This window comes from Hippopotamus amphibius, chromosome 15 (genome assembly GCF_030028045.1).
Source record: "Hippopotamus amphibius kiboko isolate mHipAmp2 chromosome 15, mHipAmp2.hap2, whole genome shotgun sequence".
Lineage (NCBI taxonomy): Eukaryota > Metazoa > Chordata > Mammalia > Artiodactyla > Hippopotamidae > Hippopotamus > Hippopotamus amphibius.
Genome location: NC_080200.1, coordinates 56,429,003 through 56,442,855, shown reverse-complemented (window position 1 = coordinate 56,442,855; position 13,853 = coordinate 56,429,003). Strand labels below are relative to the sequence as shown.

Sequence of the window (13,853 nt, the reverse complement as noted above, 5' to 3'; positions counted from 1 at the left end):
TAAACCAAGAAATGGCATTTTAAAAAATTTTGTTACTATGTGTGGTGATGGACATTGATTAGACTTATTGGAATGATCATTTCGCAGTATAGACAAACATCAAATTATTATGTTGTATACCTGAAACTAATATAATGTTACATGTCAATTATACCTCCAAAAAATTTTTAAGAATGTAAATGTAAAAGAAATGAAAAAAAAAATAGCAGTTGAAGGATATTATTGAGAAAAACATAAATAGAGCTAAAAGCAGAAAATTAACAATAGTCGCCCTGAGAAACAGGACCTGAAAGCGGGGAGAGGTGGGCAAGAGACGGCTCTTGCTTTTATTAAAGATCTGGAATTCATTGGGCTGATTGAGAGGAAGAGAGAAGAAAAAGTGTTTTATTTTCATGTACAGTATTCTCCACATCATCTCCCACATATTCTGCTTTATTTTTTTCCTTTGACCCAACTGGTATGCAACAAAGTTTTAATTAGTTTCTAAGAATTAGAAAAACAGACACACAGAAAAGTAAATAACATACCTTCAATCTGTATAAGGTGCCATGAAAGATACAAGCAGATCTGAAATTGAAATTAACAGGCAAGGCCCACAGAGGGAGGCGGGGATGGCGCCACCGGGGAGGTGACTATGACACTAATGACAGCAGAGGGGACCGGGCAGACCCTGCAGGTGGCAGGAGCAGGCCGTGGCGGGGGGGAGGCGCGGGAAGAGCTGTAAACAGAGGTGGGTGGCTTTGCAGAAGAGCCAGAAGAAGGCAGGACAATCTGGGCTCTCCTGACATCTTCCTATGCCAGCCCAGCAGCCCAACCCCACCTGGGGCACGGCAGACATGCTCCTTACAGACAAGATGTCATCTCCCCAAGTGCTAAATTCACCCAGGCTCACCTCCAAACTACACCTGTTGAAGATACATACTGTTCTACACCAGCAAATGATGCAGCCATCAGAATATGCACGCATCCGTGTGACTTTTTTCTTTTTCCTTTTTTTTTTAAATTGAAGTATAGTTGATGTACAATGTTGTGTTAGTTTCCTCTGCACAGCAAAGTGATTCTGTTATACATATATATATTCTTTTTCATATTCTTTTTCATTATAGGTTATTGCAAGATATCAAATATAGTTCCCTGTGCTATAGAACCTTATCTTTTTTCTGTATAGTAGTTTATATCTGCTAATCCCAGACTCCTAAATTACCCCCTGCTTTCCCCTTTGATAACCAAAAGTTTTTTATACGTCTGTGAGTCTGTTTCTGTTCTGTAAGCAAGTTCATTTGTGTCATATTTTAGATCTCACAACTAAGCAATATATGATATTTGTCTTTCTCTGTCTGACTTACTGCACTTAGTATGATAAGCTCTAGGTCCATCTGCGTTGCTGCAAATGGCCTTATTCTATCTGACATTTTAACTGTAGAAAAAGAACTATCCCACGTCCAAAGGGCCAACACAAAGGGAACTGAAATATGATGAAGTGGGACCACTTGACAACTCAGAGACATGCACATCCAGTTTTGGTGATGAAGGCCTATGACAAAAAACACAGAGTAGCAGAGTGGAGCTATGGTTGGTGCCAAAATTTTACTTGGAAAAATAAAATTCTTTTTTTATAATAAAATAAAAATATAATAAATATTTTTATTATTTGAATCTATTCTATATTAAACATAATTAAACTACATATTAAACATAATAAAATAAAGCAGCTCTATCCAGCTATGTGGGAGGCAGCTGATGTTTTTATTTGAGAAGTAAATTAACTTTGTCCTCCAGAAGACAGAGGGGATAAGCCTCACAAAATCATGCTCTCATTTTATACTGCAACCTCCCTTTGCAAGAGTCTCGTCTACGGGGCGCAGAATCTCAGCTCTGCCACATCTTGCCATCTTGGGGCAAGTGACCCAAATGCCCTGAGCCTCAATAGCCCCCTCTGCGCAACGGGGCAACGATCCCTTGCTGGGTGGTGTGAGACTCTGATAAGATAATAACTCCGTCGCGGGCCAGCAAAGTAGGAGCCCGATAAATGGTCATGGTTGAAACAACGGTCCCTGCAGGTATCTCAACGTGAAATCGTGCAAGGCCACAGAAAGTGTGCCCCAAATTCTGGCAAGAGAAAACTGGCTTGTTATGCAACAGCCAAGGCAGTTTATCTAGAAACTCAGTGGGCTGCATGGCCACAACGTGGGTGCGCTCTCTGTGTCATCTGCGTTTATCTTTCCAGGGGAAGGTTCGGTCCGTGCGTGGCAGGGACAGAGGCCGGCTGCCCCCACACACGGCTCCTGCTCTTTATGCGGTTCTAAGGTGTCATCTGTAGTGCACAAATAGTCACACCTCCCTAAATGGGAGGGAAATCCAAAAAAGAAGGGATATATGTATATGTATAGCTGATTCACTTTGCTGTATAGCAGGAACTAACACAACGTTGTAAAGCAACTATACGCCAATAAAATTTTTTAATTAATTGATTAGTTAATTTATTATTTACTGGCTGCGTTAGGTCTTTGTTGCTGCACACGGCCTTTCTCTAGTTGCAGAGAGCAGGGGCTACTCTTCGTTGTGGTGCACAGGCTTCTCTTGAGCACGGGCTCTAGGTGCGAGGGCTTCAGTAGTTGTGGCACATGGGCTCAACAGTTGTGACTCACAGGCTCTAGAGCACAAGCTCACTAGTTGTGGCGCATGGGCTTAGTTGCTCCTAGGCATGTGGGATCTTCCCGGCCCAGGGATCGAACCTGTGTCCCCTGCACTGGCAGGCAGATTCTTAACCACCTCGTCACCAGGGAAGCCTTCAATAAAAATTAATTTTTAAAAAATGGTCACAGCTCGCTCAACCTGTTTTCACTCAGGGAGTGCTGCCTTCATCCCCGAGACAAAAACACTTCCTGCCCAAATAAACTGAAATTCACAGAGAACAAAGAATCTCTGAAAATACTTACAAGTTGCATGCTTCCAAAAGCATGTGTGTAATGACATGTGGAAACCACGGACGCATGTGATCTCACTTCTTCAGCAAATGGGAAACTTCCCCCAAAATATTTACTGTTAAACTCATACAGTATGGGGCTGACCCCAATACTCAATTTAGTACTGTTCCATGAAACATGCACCTTGAAAAATAACTGGTCAATGAGGACAAAGATGAAAACACATGACCCTGATAAAAATGTATTCACTGAAGAAATGGCCAAACATAAGGCCAAGAAAACAATCTAATGGAGTGTTTTTCCACCAACCGTTTGTGATTTCCTGATATCCTTCCCCATGAAAGCGACAGCCAGTCTCATCTGCCCTCAACCTCCTCAATCTCAGGAGCCCACCCTCCTCCTCCAAAGAAAAATCAGCCACCATTGGCAGGTGAGCCCTGGCCACCTGCCCTCCAGGTGTGCCCCCTTTCTGCCTGATCCTCAGGTGTCAGAGGAGGAGGTGTCCTTCTAAGCCCGGCCCCCATGGCCTTCCCCAGAGCCCCCTGCTGTCCTCCACCCTTCCCTCTCCGTTCTCCCACCTTCACAAACCTGAGCACCCCTCATAGGCCCTGCCGCGCATCAAGAGAGCAGGTGGAGAATGGTGTGCGGTGGATTTAGGACTCCACAGAACGACTGGACATAGTGAGGCAGGAGATTGGCCCCAGGCTGAGCAGCTGCAACTGGTCTCCTGCTGATACTTCGAGAGAAGAAACCAGCAGGAGCACTGGGCCCTGATTAGGTGGAAGCACAAGTGGGATGTCTGGCCAGAGACGACCCGGAAAATTGCCCCCATATAAGCACCCTAAGCCGACCCTACTGCACGCAACCCGCTCGAGTTTGCCTGTGCGCTCTTCCACACGAACTCTGCTTCTAATGAACACTGTCTCTATTTCACAATGGCTCTTTGCTGGATTCTTTCTTCGGAGAAGACAAGGACCTTCTTCCAGCTATTCCACTGCCGGAATCAACAGAAACAACAAACAACAGAATGCTTATGACATTCAAAATCGGCTATCTTGGCAGGCATGAGAGCCAGGCCCTGGGGAGAGAAGGGATTTCCTAAACTGTCTGAATTCCCATTGGCAAGTCAGGAGCTGGCCTGAGGACCAAATCCCAGAGGGGCCCTGGAGGACGGGGTAGGGAGTTCTGTCCTCCACTGAGACGGAGCTGCGATGCTGCAGTGGGAGGAGGCAGGGAGCGGCTGGGAGGAAGGGAGGGTCCCCCTTCTGCTGGGACTGGGAAGGCCAGGCCCTCATGCTGGCCAGGAAGGGGCACTTGCTGGTGGAATCCGAGCGGACCCGGCTGAGACCCCACCTGGCTCCAGGGGAATTCCGCTCTCTGGGACTCCCCAGGCTCTGACTCTCCTGCCAAAGATGCTCCGTTGTCACCACGTTGGTGACGTCGGTTCCTCACACTCTCCCAGGCTCTCTTCCCGTATGACCTAGCAGGTGGTCCCTGGGAAACGTCACCATTCCCAAGTCTATACCCGCCCACACACCCAAATCTATACTTGAACCCAACCCTTCCGCTAGGCGTCACCCGTACATCTAACCCTGCAGGGACTGGTTGGATAACGTCCCTGGATGGCCCAGGGGCACAGCACACCTGCAAAACTGGGCAATCACCCCCCTCCCCCACCACCCCAACCTGCTGCAACCCCAGTGACCCTCAGAATGGTTACCACCAGCCACTCCTCATTCACCCTCGGAGGCTGAGTTACTCCCCCACCCCCTCTCCTCACACCCGAGAAATCACTCAGTCCTCCCAATTTTAGCTCCAGAGTCTCCCCATCCCAGTGCCTCTCCTCACCATCACGTGCTCCTGCAAAGCCGTCCTGACCCCCCTAATTCATCCAAGGGGGGCAACGGAAAGCCAACAAGCAGAATTTAGCACACCAGCTGCGTGACGTTCTGAGCTAACACTAACGGTGTCTCCCACCCCCAGACACACTGGACCCCATGCTGTTCTGCAAACACCCCAAGCCCACTCACCCCAGGGCCTTTGCACACCCCGTTCCCTCTGCCTGGAGCATCCTGCCGCAGAAGTAGCCACTTGGATCTTTCCCTAACTTGCTCTTTGGTGTCAGCTCAAGATCACTCCTCTGAGAAGCCTGCATTGACCACCCCAGGAAAGTAGCACCTCCTTGTCCCTCCCTGTCCCTTGTCCCTGCTTTAGTTTTCTCCACAGCATCCAGCTTCTCCTGGCATTCTGTGCATTTGTTTATTGTCTTTCTTCCACCACGTCCACCACGAGACTACAACCTCCATGAGAAAAGGGATCGCATGCTTTTTTGTCCACTGTTACATCTCTGGCACCAGGAACACTGTCAGCACGTAGTAGACAATAAATATTTGCTGACTTTTTGAATGGAGGTCTTGAAACAAAGGGACTATTGCTATATGATGGCACTTATATAAAAGTAATAGAGAAAGGCTGCTTATTTCATAAAGTCCAAATTCCTTAGCACAGTCCAAACTCTTCAGAAACTGGCCCCTGTGTTTCTCTTTCCAAACTCACCTGTGGATATTCCCTCTAGCACATAAAACCAGCCACCCCACCCCTCCCCTCCCTTCCCATCCTCTTCCCTTACCTCTCTCTTTATATATATATTTATATATATATATAAATAGCGCTGTTGTGTATCCTGTTCAAGCTTCCATGAATTAACTGAGCACCTAGCACATAATAGCTACTCAACACGTATTATTTCTCTTCCACTTCTTATACACTAATCATCCTGTCTTTCCCCCAATCTCCCTACCACTGTTTGCTGCCTAAGGAAATCCTACTGGTTCTTCTCAGCCCATGTGTGATAATTTAGTGCTCACAGCATAACCTCAGAATTACTTGCTTACTAATCTGTGCTTCTCACCAGGATGAGAATGTGTCTTAGTCATCACTGTACTCCCAGCAGCTGGTGAAAATGATACACCTCATTTATTTGTACTCACTGGGATCAGTCAGGCAGCTTAAAACCATTCACGCACAACAGGATAAGAAGAAAAAAAAGAGGAGCAAAAAGAAGTGGAGGGAAAGTTACTAGTCAAATAAGCATAACCATAAAGATGAGCTTTGTGGTTATTACACTAGGGAAGAAACTCTGATGGGTTTCTAGAAGGAGCATTAATCTGGTAAAAAAAAAAACAGCCCCGTTTCTTAGGTCCTCAACCAGCAGTTCCTGGTGCTAAGGACCAAGATCTAGAGAACAGCCTTACACGGAAACTCGAGAAAGATTTCCTGGATCTAAGAGTAAGCACATGGGGCCACTACTCAAGAAACGTTTGCTGAATATAAAAAATGTCCACAACTACGTATCTTCCATGACCTGAAGCCTTTCTATTTTGCGAGACCTTTCCTAAACCAGCCCCTCCCTATCCAGGCTAGGGGAATATCCTCTAGTCCAGCCCAGTTCACTAAACCTTTCTGAGCATCTACAGTGTTTCAGATCCCACGCTGGTTCCAGGCATCCCAGAATAATAATTTCTATTCCCTTCTCCCCAGAATGTACCCTCAGCCTGAGGCAGGTGAGGCTCCCCAGACTGAGAGCAACCAGTGCGTGTCCCCCATTTATTCTTGGGTTCGTCCCACGTGGAAAGCCCTCACTGTTAACCTTACTTTTACAGTTACACCTTCTCTGCCAGGCCTATATATACAACAAATTACACAGAGCTTTCATCCACTATCCCAACCCCCCTGGTATCCACTATTCCTAAACTGTAAAGCCCTAGAGACTGTGACATTGTTTCCGTCAATTCACTGAAGCAGCCGTGTCTCCTAAAGCAGAGAGTAAGCTCTCAGAGCCAAGCACAGACCTGGGACTTCTGGTATACCCCCTGCCCCAGCACCTGGGGCAGACACTCTTCTCCCAAGCTCCTCATGCCCAGATGGAGATGAGATAAGGTGAGGGACGTGAACTAGGCTTGCTAACAGGCTAAAAAAGATCCCTCTCAATGTAGAAGAAACATAATTATTTTCACCCCGTGCTGAAACCACTAAGTGAAATTCTGTAATATTGAAAAAGGTAAGCCCTAATTGTTGGTTCCCATATCTGTCTTCTATTATTCTTTAGAGTGATAGAGTTTTTAAAAAAAGCAAGCAAGCAAGACTGAATTTGTAGAAAGAGGATGTGGCTTCATGACCCAGGCCAGGGTCACCCAGGTTAGGAATGTGCTATTGAATATGGTAGCCACTAACCACATATGGCTATTTAAACTGAAGTTTAAATTCAAGCAAATTAAAAATACAGTTCCCGAGTCATACTAGCCACATGTCATAAGTTCAATAACTACAACAGGCTACTTGCTACCATACTAGACAGTACAAATGTAGACTATTTCCATCACTACAAATATTCTATGGAATAGTACAGGTTAAAGTCATCTTTAATAATTCAATTAACTTCTATGGGCCTGTTTCCTCTTGTGTAAAAGGGAAATAATACCTGCCTCTCTGGTTGCTGTAAGGTTTAAATGAGGTGCTAAATGTGAGCATCCTTAATAATTTTAGTAGTTGTAGTTTGACAAACTATACCTGCATGTAGAGTTATAGACACAGGTACAGTCTGATGAGAACAGCCATCATTAAAAGCAGTGGCTGTCAAAGAAGTTACTATCAAGGAGAATAAAGAAATTCTGTCTCAGGCCATGTGAAGAGAAGGATGCTGTCCAGGAGGATGGGGAAAAGTACACACTGGTCAGACCATCTCAGAATGCTGCATCTGAGGAGGAATCCAGATAAGCTGAAGCCTGTTCAGAAGAGTCTGGTGAGTTGAAGGAGCCCAGGACTTCTCATCTGGGGAAAAGAAGACTCAGCAGAAATGGAGAACAGAACGAACCTTGAAACAGAAAAAAGGACCGTCCTGGGAAGAGAGCCCGGATCTTGGGAAGCTGTAGAGATAACCAAGAGGTGCGCTTAACTCAGTATAAGGAAAATATTTGCTAGTCAGAGTTGTCCAGCAAAGGAAATGCTGCCTTACGGAGAAGAGACTTCATGACTGCACAAAGTGCTCAAATGCAGTGATTCTAAAACCTAAGTCGCCTGGGGAGCTGGAGAAAATTCGGAGGTTTTGGCCCCACCTTCAGGGATTCCGGTTCATAGGTGTGGCGTGGAGCCCATGATCTGCAAGCGCCCAGGTGATGGCCACGATGATGCCGGTAAGGGACTGCTCTTTGAGGGGCACTGCTCTACACATGCTGGCCACCAGCGATGGCGTCGAGGGGGCTCTTGACATCAAGTGGGAGTTGGATCCTGCAACCTTCCAAACCAACTCTAGAGGATGGGCCTCCAAGGACTCCCAGTGGGTCCTGGGCATCCTAGACTGCACGGGTGCCCAGCCTGAGACATGGCAAAAGTCAGAGGACCCGAGGTCTCTGGCCGCGCACGCCCTCGTGGCATCTCCTCGGGCTGATCACTTTCTTTCAGTTGAGCTATTTCTACAAGTGGAGGGGAATGTCATCAGGCAGTGCCAGGTGCTCTGAGGAAAAAGGCCCAGCCTAAACTTCTCTGCAGGCATGGTCTCCAGATGCAGGTTCCAGGGGCTAAATCGCATCAGAGCAGCTTTCTAGGCATCCCCGTGCGGCATTCAATTTCAGTATCATGACCGTCAAGGAGACCAAGGAGAGGGATGTCTTCCTCCAGCCCTTGCTACCCAAGGCAACCACTATGTGACCGTACAAGGCACAGTCAGAGCTTGCCACTCCTTTCACCGAAACCAGACATTTCACATAAAGATTTGTGCCTGGATTTTGTCAGGGGCTTTACTCATAATAGCCAACCGTGAAAACAACCCCAAGAACATCAACTAGCAAATGGATAAACAAATTGGGGTATATCCCTGAAGAGGCTGGCTCGCCAACAACAACGAGAAACAAACAGCTGATACACACGGCAGGGATGAATCTCAAAGCTTTATGCTGGGTAAGCAACGCCAGGCACAAAGGACATCATACTATCAGGTATCACGTACATGAAACTTTAGGGAAGACAGATCAATCCTCAGGGTGAGTACAGACAGGAAAGGGACTCCGAAATCTTTAGAAGTGATGGAATGTTCTAGATCTTGATTGCGATTGTGGTTCCATGGGTGTTTACATTTGACTGTTCACTTAAGAGTGTGTGTGTTTTATTGACAGTATACAAGAAGTTAATTATTTAAAAACAAAAGCAAATGGGAATTTTCTGTTTCATTGGGTTCATTCTATTTGATGGTGTGCTCAAAACTGGTGTCACTGGTTGCCTCTGGGAGGAAACGGGCATCCAGGGACGGGCGTGGGAAAGAGATCTTCAAATGTTTGCCATTTTATACTTTAAAATTTTTGAACTGTGAGGCAGTATTAGCCATTTTTAAATAAATAAAATGTAAAATTAAGAAAAAGAATTCATAAACATGTCCCTCATTGGTAAAATGACAGAGCGCCAACCCTAGGACTATTGGACTGTTGCCCAATCTATTTCAGGTTGTGGAAACCCTGCTTCTTGAGACAGGCACTATATGGTCTATATTTTATCAAACTCCTCTGAGCTCTGAGTGAGTGCCATTTTTTAAGCATTACTTAGTATTCTAGTATTTTTTCAAAAAAATATATCAAAGAATGCATGCACACACCCATGGTTTTAAAATAATTATAACTTGAACACCAGGTAACTACCACCACCGAAGTCAAAAAACAGAATACTGCCTACACCCCGAAACCCTCCATGTGCCCTCTGGGACCAAACCTTCTCCCTCCTCCCAGGAATAACCGCTCCCTTGATTTTACAGATAAGAATGTCTTCTATCTATACATCCCTGATCAATACTGTTTAGTTTTGCATATTTTAAAACTTTCAAAAAACCAAATCATTCTGTACATACTGTGTGCTTTTCTTTGCCCAAAATTACATTTGTAAAATTCATCCGTGTTGTTGCCTGTAGCTGTAGTTTATTTTCATTGTTCTATATGTTATTTTATGGTAGGAATAAATGTACCACAATTTACTTGCCCATTAAAATATTCATGGGCACTTTTACAAGGTATTTCCCACTGCCTATAGGAAAAACAGGTCCAAACACAAAGTATAACAGTAGGCAATCGCTGCCCCCAGGTGCATCTCCAAAACACCTAGCCAGTCTCATCTCCCCTACTTTTCTCCATCAACTCATGTGGTATTTCATCAGTTGAATATATTGGTTGAAACATTAAGTACAATTCCTTAAGACAGGAATGCTGTCAATCATATACTAGATCTACCTAAATCATTCCTGTCCATCAAAATCTGACTCAAGCATGATCTTCTTGCGAAGACCCCAGAGTCTCTTCTACCCAGGATGCCATCCCCTTAAAAAAAAAGTGAATCAAAACGAATGATACCTTCTCTGACTCTCCAACCACACTTGCTCCATTCAGCCTTGAGCTATACCCATTCATTACGGCCATGTCTCAGTTTTTGTCCTTTCAATGCACAGCACTAAAATCTTGCAGATAACGGGCAGGTAATAAATGTTAGAGCTTTTGAACTCAAGCTCAAAATCCTGAACTCTAGTGCTGGTACCAGGTACTACAATCAAAAAATATGCATTAAAAAAGTTCATTTCCACAAAAAAAAATCAGTGAAAGTGCCAAGATGTAGGTTCCTCATGCTTCTAACATTGATCTTTTTGTTTTTTGTTTTTATACAGAATACAAAGCTTTATATTATGCAGTATACTTAATAACCATTTGCTAACTGCATGATCTACTCATTAGATATACTACTTCAGTTTATGAAACCATTGTCTTATGTTTTGTCATTTAGGTTGTATTCAATTTTCATTACTGAAAATAAAATATTAGTAAACATAAAAAAAGTTTTAGAGTTCTTGGGGCCCAGAATGTTAGAGGGTCACATAATTTAAGATCGCTTGATAAGAAGCAGGACTGTCATCTTTCTATCCAAGAAAATACACACATAGAATGTAAATTCTCCAAACAGGAGAAGAAATAAAACAGATAAACAGAAAGCTATAATTGGATTGAATGCCTGGCCATTGTTTGCTTCACCATTAGGCTCGTTAAAAAATATATCGGAAGACATCACTCCCAAACAATACCAAATATGCCTTTCAATTATTTTATGCAAAAACCATTCTTTTCAATAGGTGTTATTAGGAATACACAGAAAAAAATGTTTGCAACTCATGTCAAAGAAATTATGCTAAAGTTCTTAATATAAAAAGAGCTCCTACAAATCATTAGGAAAAACCCCAATGGCTCAATTAAAGATATGGACAAAAGTTATTTGTAAGCAGATAATGCGAAGAAAAGATAATTATAATCGCTCTAGAACATAAGAAAAAATGCTCAACCTCAGAGAAATGCAAATTAAAACCATATTGTGATAGCCTTTTTTCACCTATCAGATTTGCACCAAAAAGTTTGATAAAATGCTGTTGGCAAGGGTATATAAAGAAACAGGCAGTCACGTGCATTGCTGGTTGGAGTATCAATTGGTAGAACTCAAAAGTAGTGCAATAATACAATGACAGCCATCAAAACTACAAGTGCACATCCCCTCTGACCCAACAATTCCACTTCTGGGAGTTCACCCTACAGCAATACTTGTTTATATGCAAAATAATGCATGTTCAGGCCATTAAGCTATAACTGTCACAGCAAAAGTTGGAAACAATCTTAGTCCATCAGTAGGAGACAGGTTAATCTGTGACATCCATACAATGGGATTCTATGCAGCTGGAAAAGAACAAGGAAGTGATCACCAAACTACACTAAGAAGAAAAATAGTCCAGATAGTATTCCACAATTTGCACAGAATGTTTTGTATTCGTTGAAATATGTACTGTCTGGAAAGATACAAAGGAAACTGGTAACATTGGCTGCTTCTGGTAAGAAAGTGGGTAGCCAGACACAGACATGGGAAAGATTTATAGAGTTTAACCTTTTGTACTTTTCAACTTTTGAACTTTGAGGCTACTAGCTATTTTTTTTAATAAATAAAATTTAAAATTAAGAAGGAGTATTTTAAAAACATGTCCCTCACTGGTAAAATGAGGGAGACCCAGCCCTAAGACTATTGGACCATTTCCGAATCTAGCATCATACGCTATAATCTCCTTGTCTGCACTCACTGTAACTTCACAACACGTTAGAGAACTATGGAATAAACTCTAGAAACCCTGTTAGCCAAGAGACTCAAAGTGCAGTTAATTCATGTTCAGGGGCCCTGATAAGAAACAGCTCGTTTCAAGAGAAAAACCAGGACTACCACAGATATGCAGAAAAACCTTCAGGTTAAAGGAGCTAACCTGGAGAGTGGCAAGCTGTGTATGTTTTGTTCATTTATTTATTTCCTAAGTTTCAGCTTAAGAAATCTATGTCCTATAACAAGTATCCGTGCTGAGGGTCTGCTTATTCTGCACTGTGCCCAGCGTTATGGCTGATAGGAGGACACTGTTGCAAACAAAGAAGGTTTTTCTCCGCCCTCCATCAGACTGGTAACAGATGACAGGGCACGTCCTTCAGTGAAGGAACCAGACACCTCCCCTGTCTTTAAGGGTGAAGGATGCTTTTTGAAGAGACAAACCTGTTGATCAGGGGCTTTTCAGAGAACATTCCTGTCTATTCTCTCCGTTCTTCAGCTAAAAATACGACTGTTTTCCACACTGTGCACAACTGCGGGGCTGGGTGATTTACAGTAATCCACCTGTTTGCCTCCTGTTTACTCATCAGGGAGTAAAGACAGTAAACTCAACCCTCCAGGGGACGGAAAAACAAACCATTCAGTGCCCATCTCAGGTGGCTGATGGAGGAGGCTCCGTCTTGAGCGTGTACCTAAGCTGGTCCAGATACGCCCGCTCTGGGTGCAAGAACAAAGACAAGTTCAAGTCTATGTGGCTTTGGGCGGGCAAGTCAAGACCCGCGAGTTTCAGAAAACAAAGGCCAAGCGCACTCTGGGTACACCTGTCGGCCCAGGTGCGTGCGGGTCAGCCTACCACCTCGGCCGCGAGGCTGGATCCACACACGGAGGATGACAACTGTTTACAAGGAAGTGCGTCTGCAGGAAAGTTGCAGTGTATATCTACCTGTTCGAGAAAGGTGGCCGAGAAAGTGGGCCAGGGCTGACACCGTCCTCCGCGGGGTCCGCCGCGCATCCCCCACACCGGGCCCCGGGCGCGCCGTGCGCCCGCCCTCGGGGCGCCCCAAGGTCACCGGGCGTCCCCACCCGCCCCGAGCTCTCACCAGAACAGCAGGTTGGCCCCGAGGAAGGCGAGCAGGCTGCGCAGCGGCCTCTTCCAGCTCAGGAGCTCGCCGGCGCGGCAGCCCAGCCACAGCACGGGCTCCCCCAGCAGCCAGGTCACCGCGGCGGCCGCCCCGCCCGCGGCCTCCTCCACCTGCCGGCCCGCGCCCGCCGCCGCCCCTTCCTCCGGCGCTTCCCCTTCCTGCTCCTCGCGGGGAGCCCGGGGCGGCGGCGGCTCGGCGGCTGCGGGAGCCGGGCATCCCTGCTCGGCGGGCGCCGGGGGCGCCGGGATCGCCATCTTCCGCGGCGCTGGCGGGCGGGGACCGGGCACGGGCACGCGCGCGGCCGGGCGCGCTGGGTGTCGCGCCGAGAGGGCGGCGGGTCCCGGCGCGGGGCGCGCACCGCGGGGCGCCGGCGGCTGGGTGCCTTGTGACGTCAGCCCCGGCCGCGGCGGGGCGCCTCCCGAGGGGGAAGTGGGTGCGGCCAAGTTCGCGCGGGGCGGCGCGGCGCGGGGCGGGGCGGCGGGCGCCGAGGGGCCGCGCGGCCTCCCCCACCCGCGCCGGGGGGCGAGCGGGCCGGCGTCCCCGGGGAGCGGTGGCCTCGCCGGGGACCGAGGGAGCGTGGCCTCCCCCCCGCCCGCTTTTCCCCTCCAGCTGCGGGGGACGGCGCAGGAGA

General features: G+C 46.4%; 1 protein-coding gene across 1 annotated transcript in view; it reads right to left on the bottom strand.

Annotated features, from left to right (window-relative positions):
• RETREG1 (reticulophagy regulator 1) overlaps positions 1-13,646 on the bottom strand; it is a 130,073-nt gene extending 116,427 nt beyond the window's left edge. The window contains exon 1 of the mRNA XM_057708519.1: positions 13,181-13,646. Within this exon, the coding sequence (XP_057564502.1) occupies positions 13,181-13,476 (296 nt within the window). The 5' untranslated portion in view covers positions 13,477-13,646. The remainder of the gene's footprint in view (positions 1-13,180) is intronic.
• Positions 13,647-13,853: the final 207 nt, after the last annotated feature.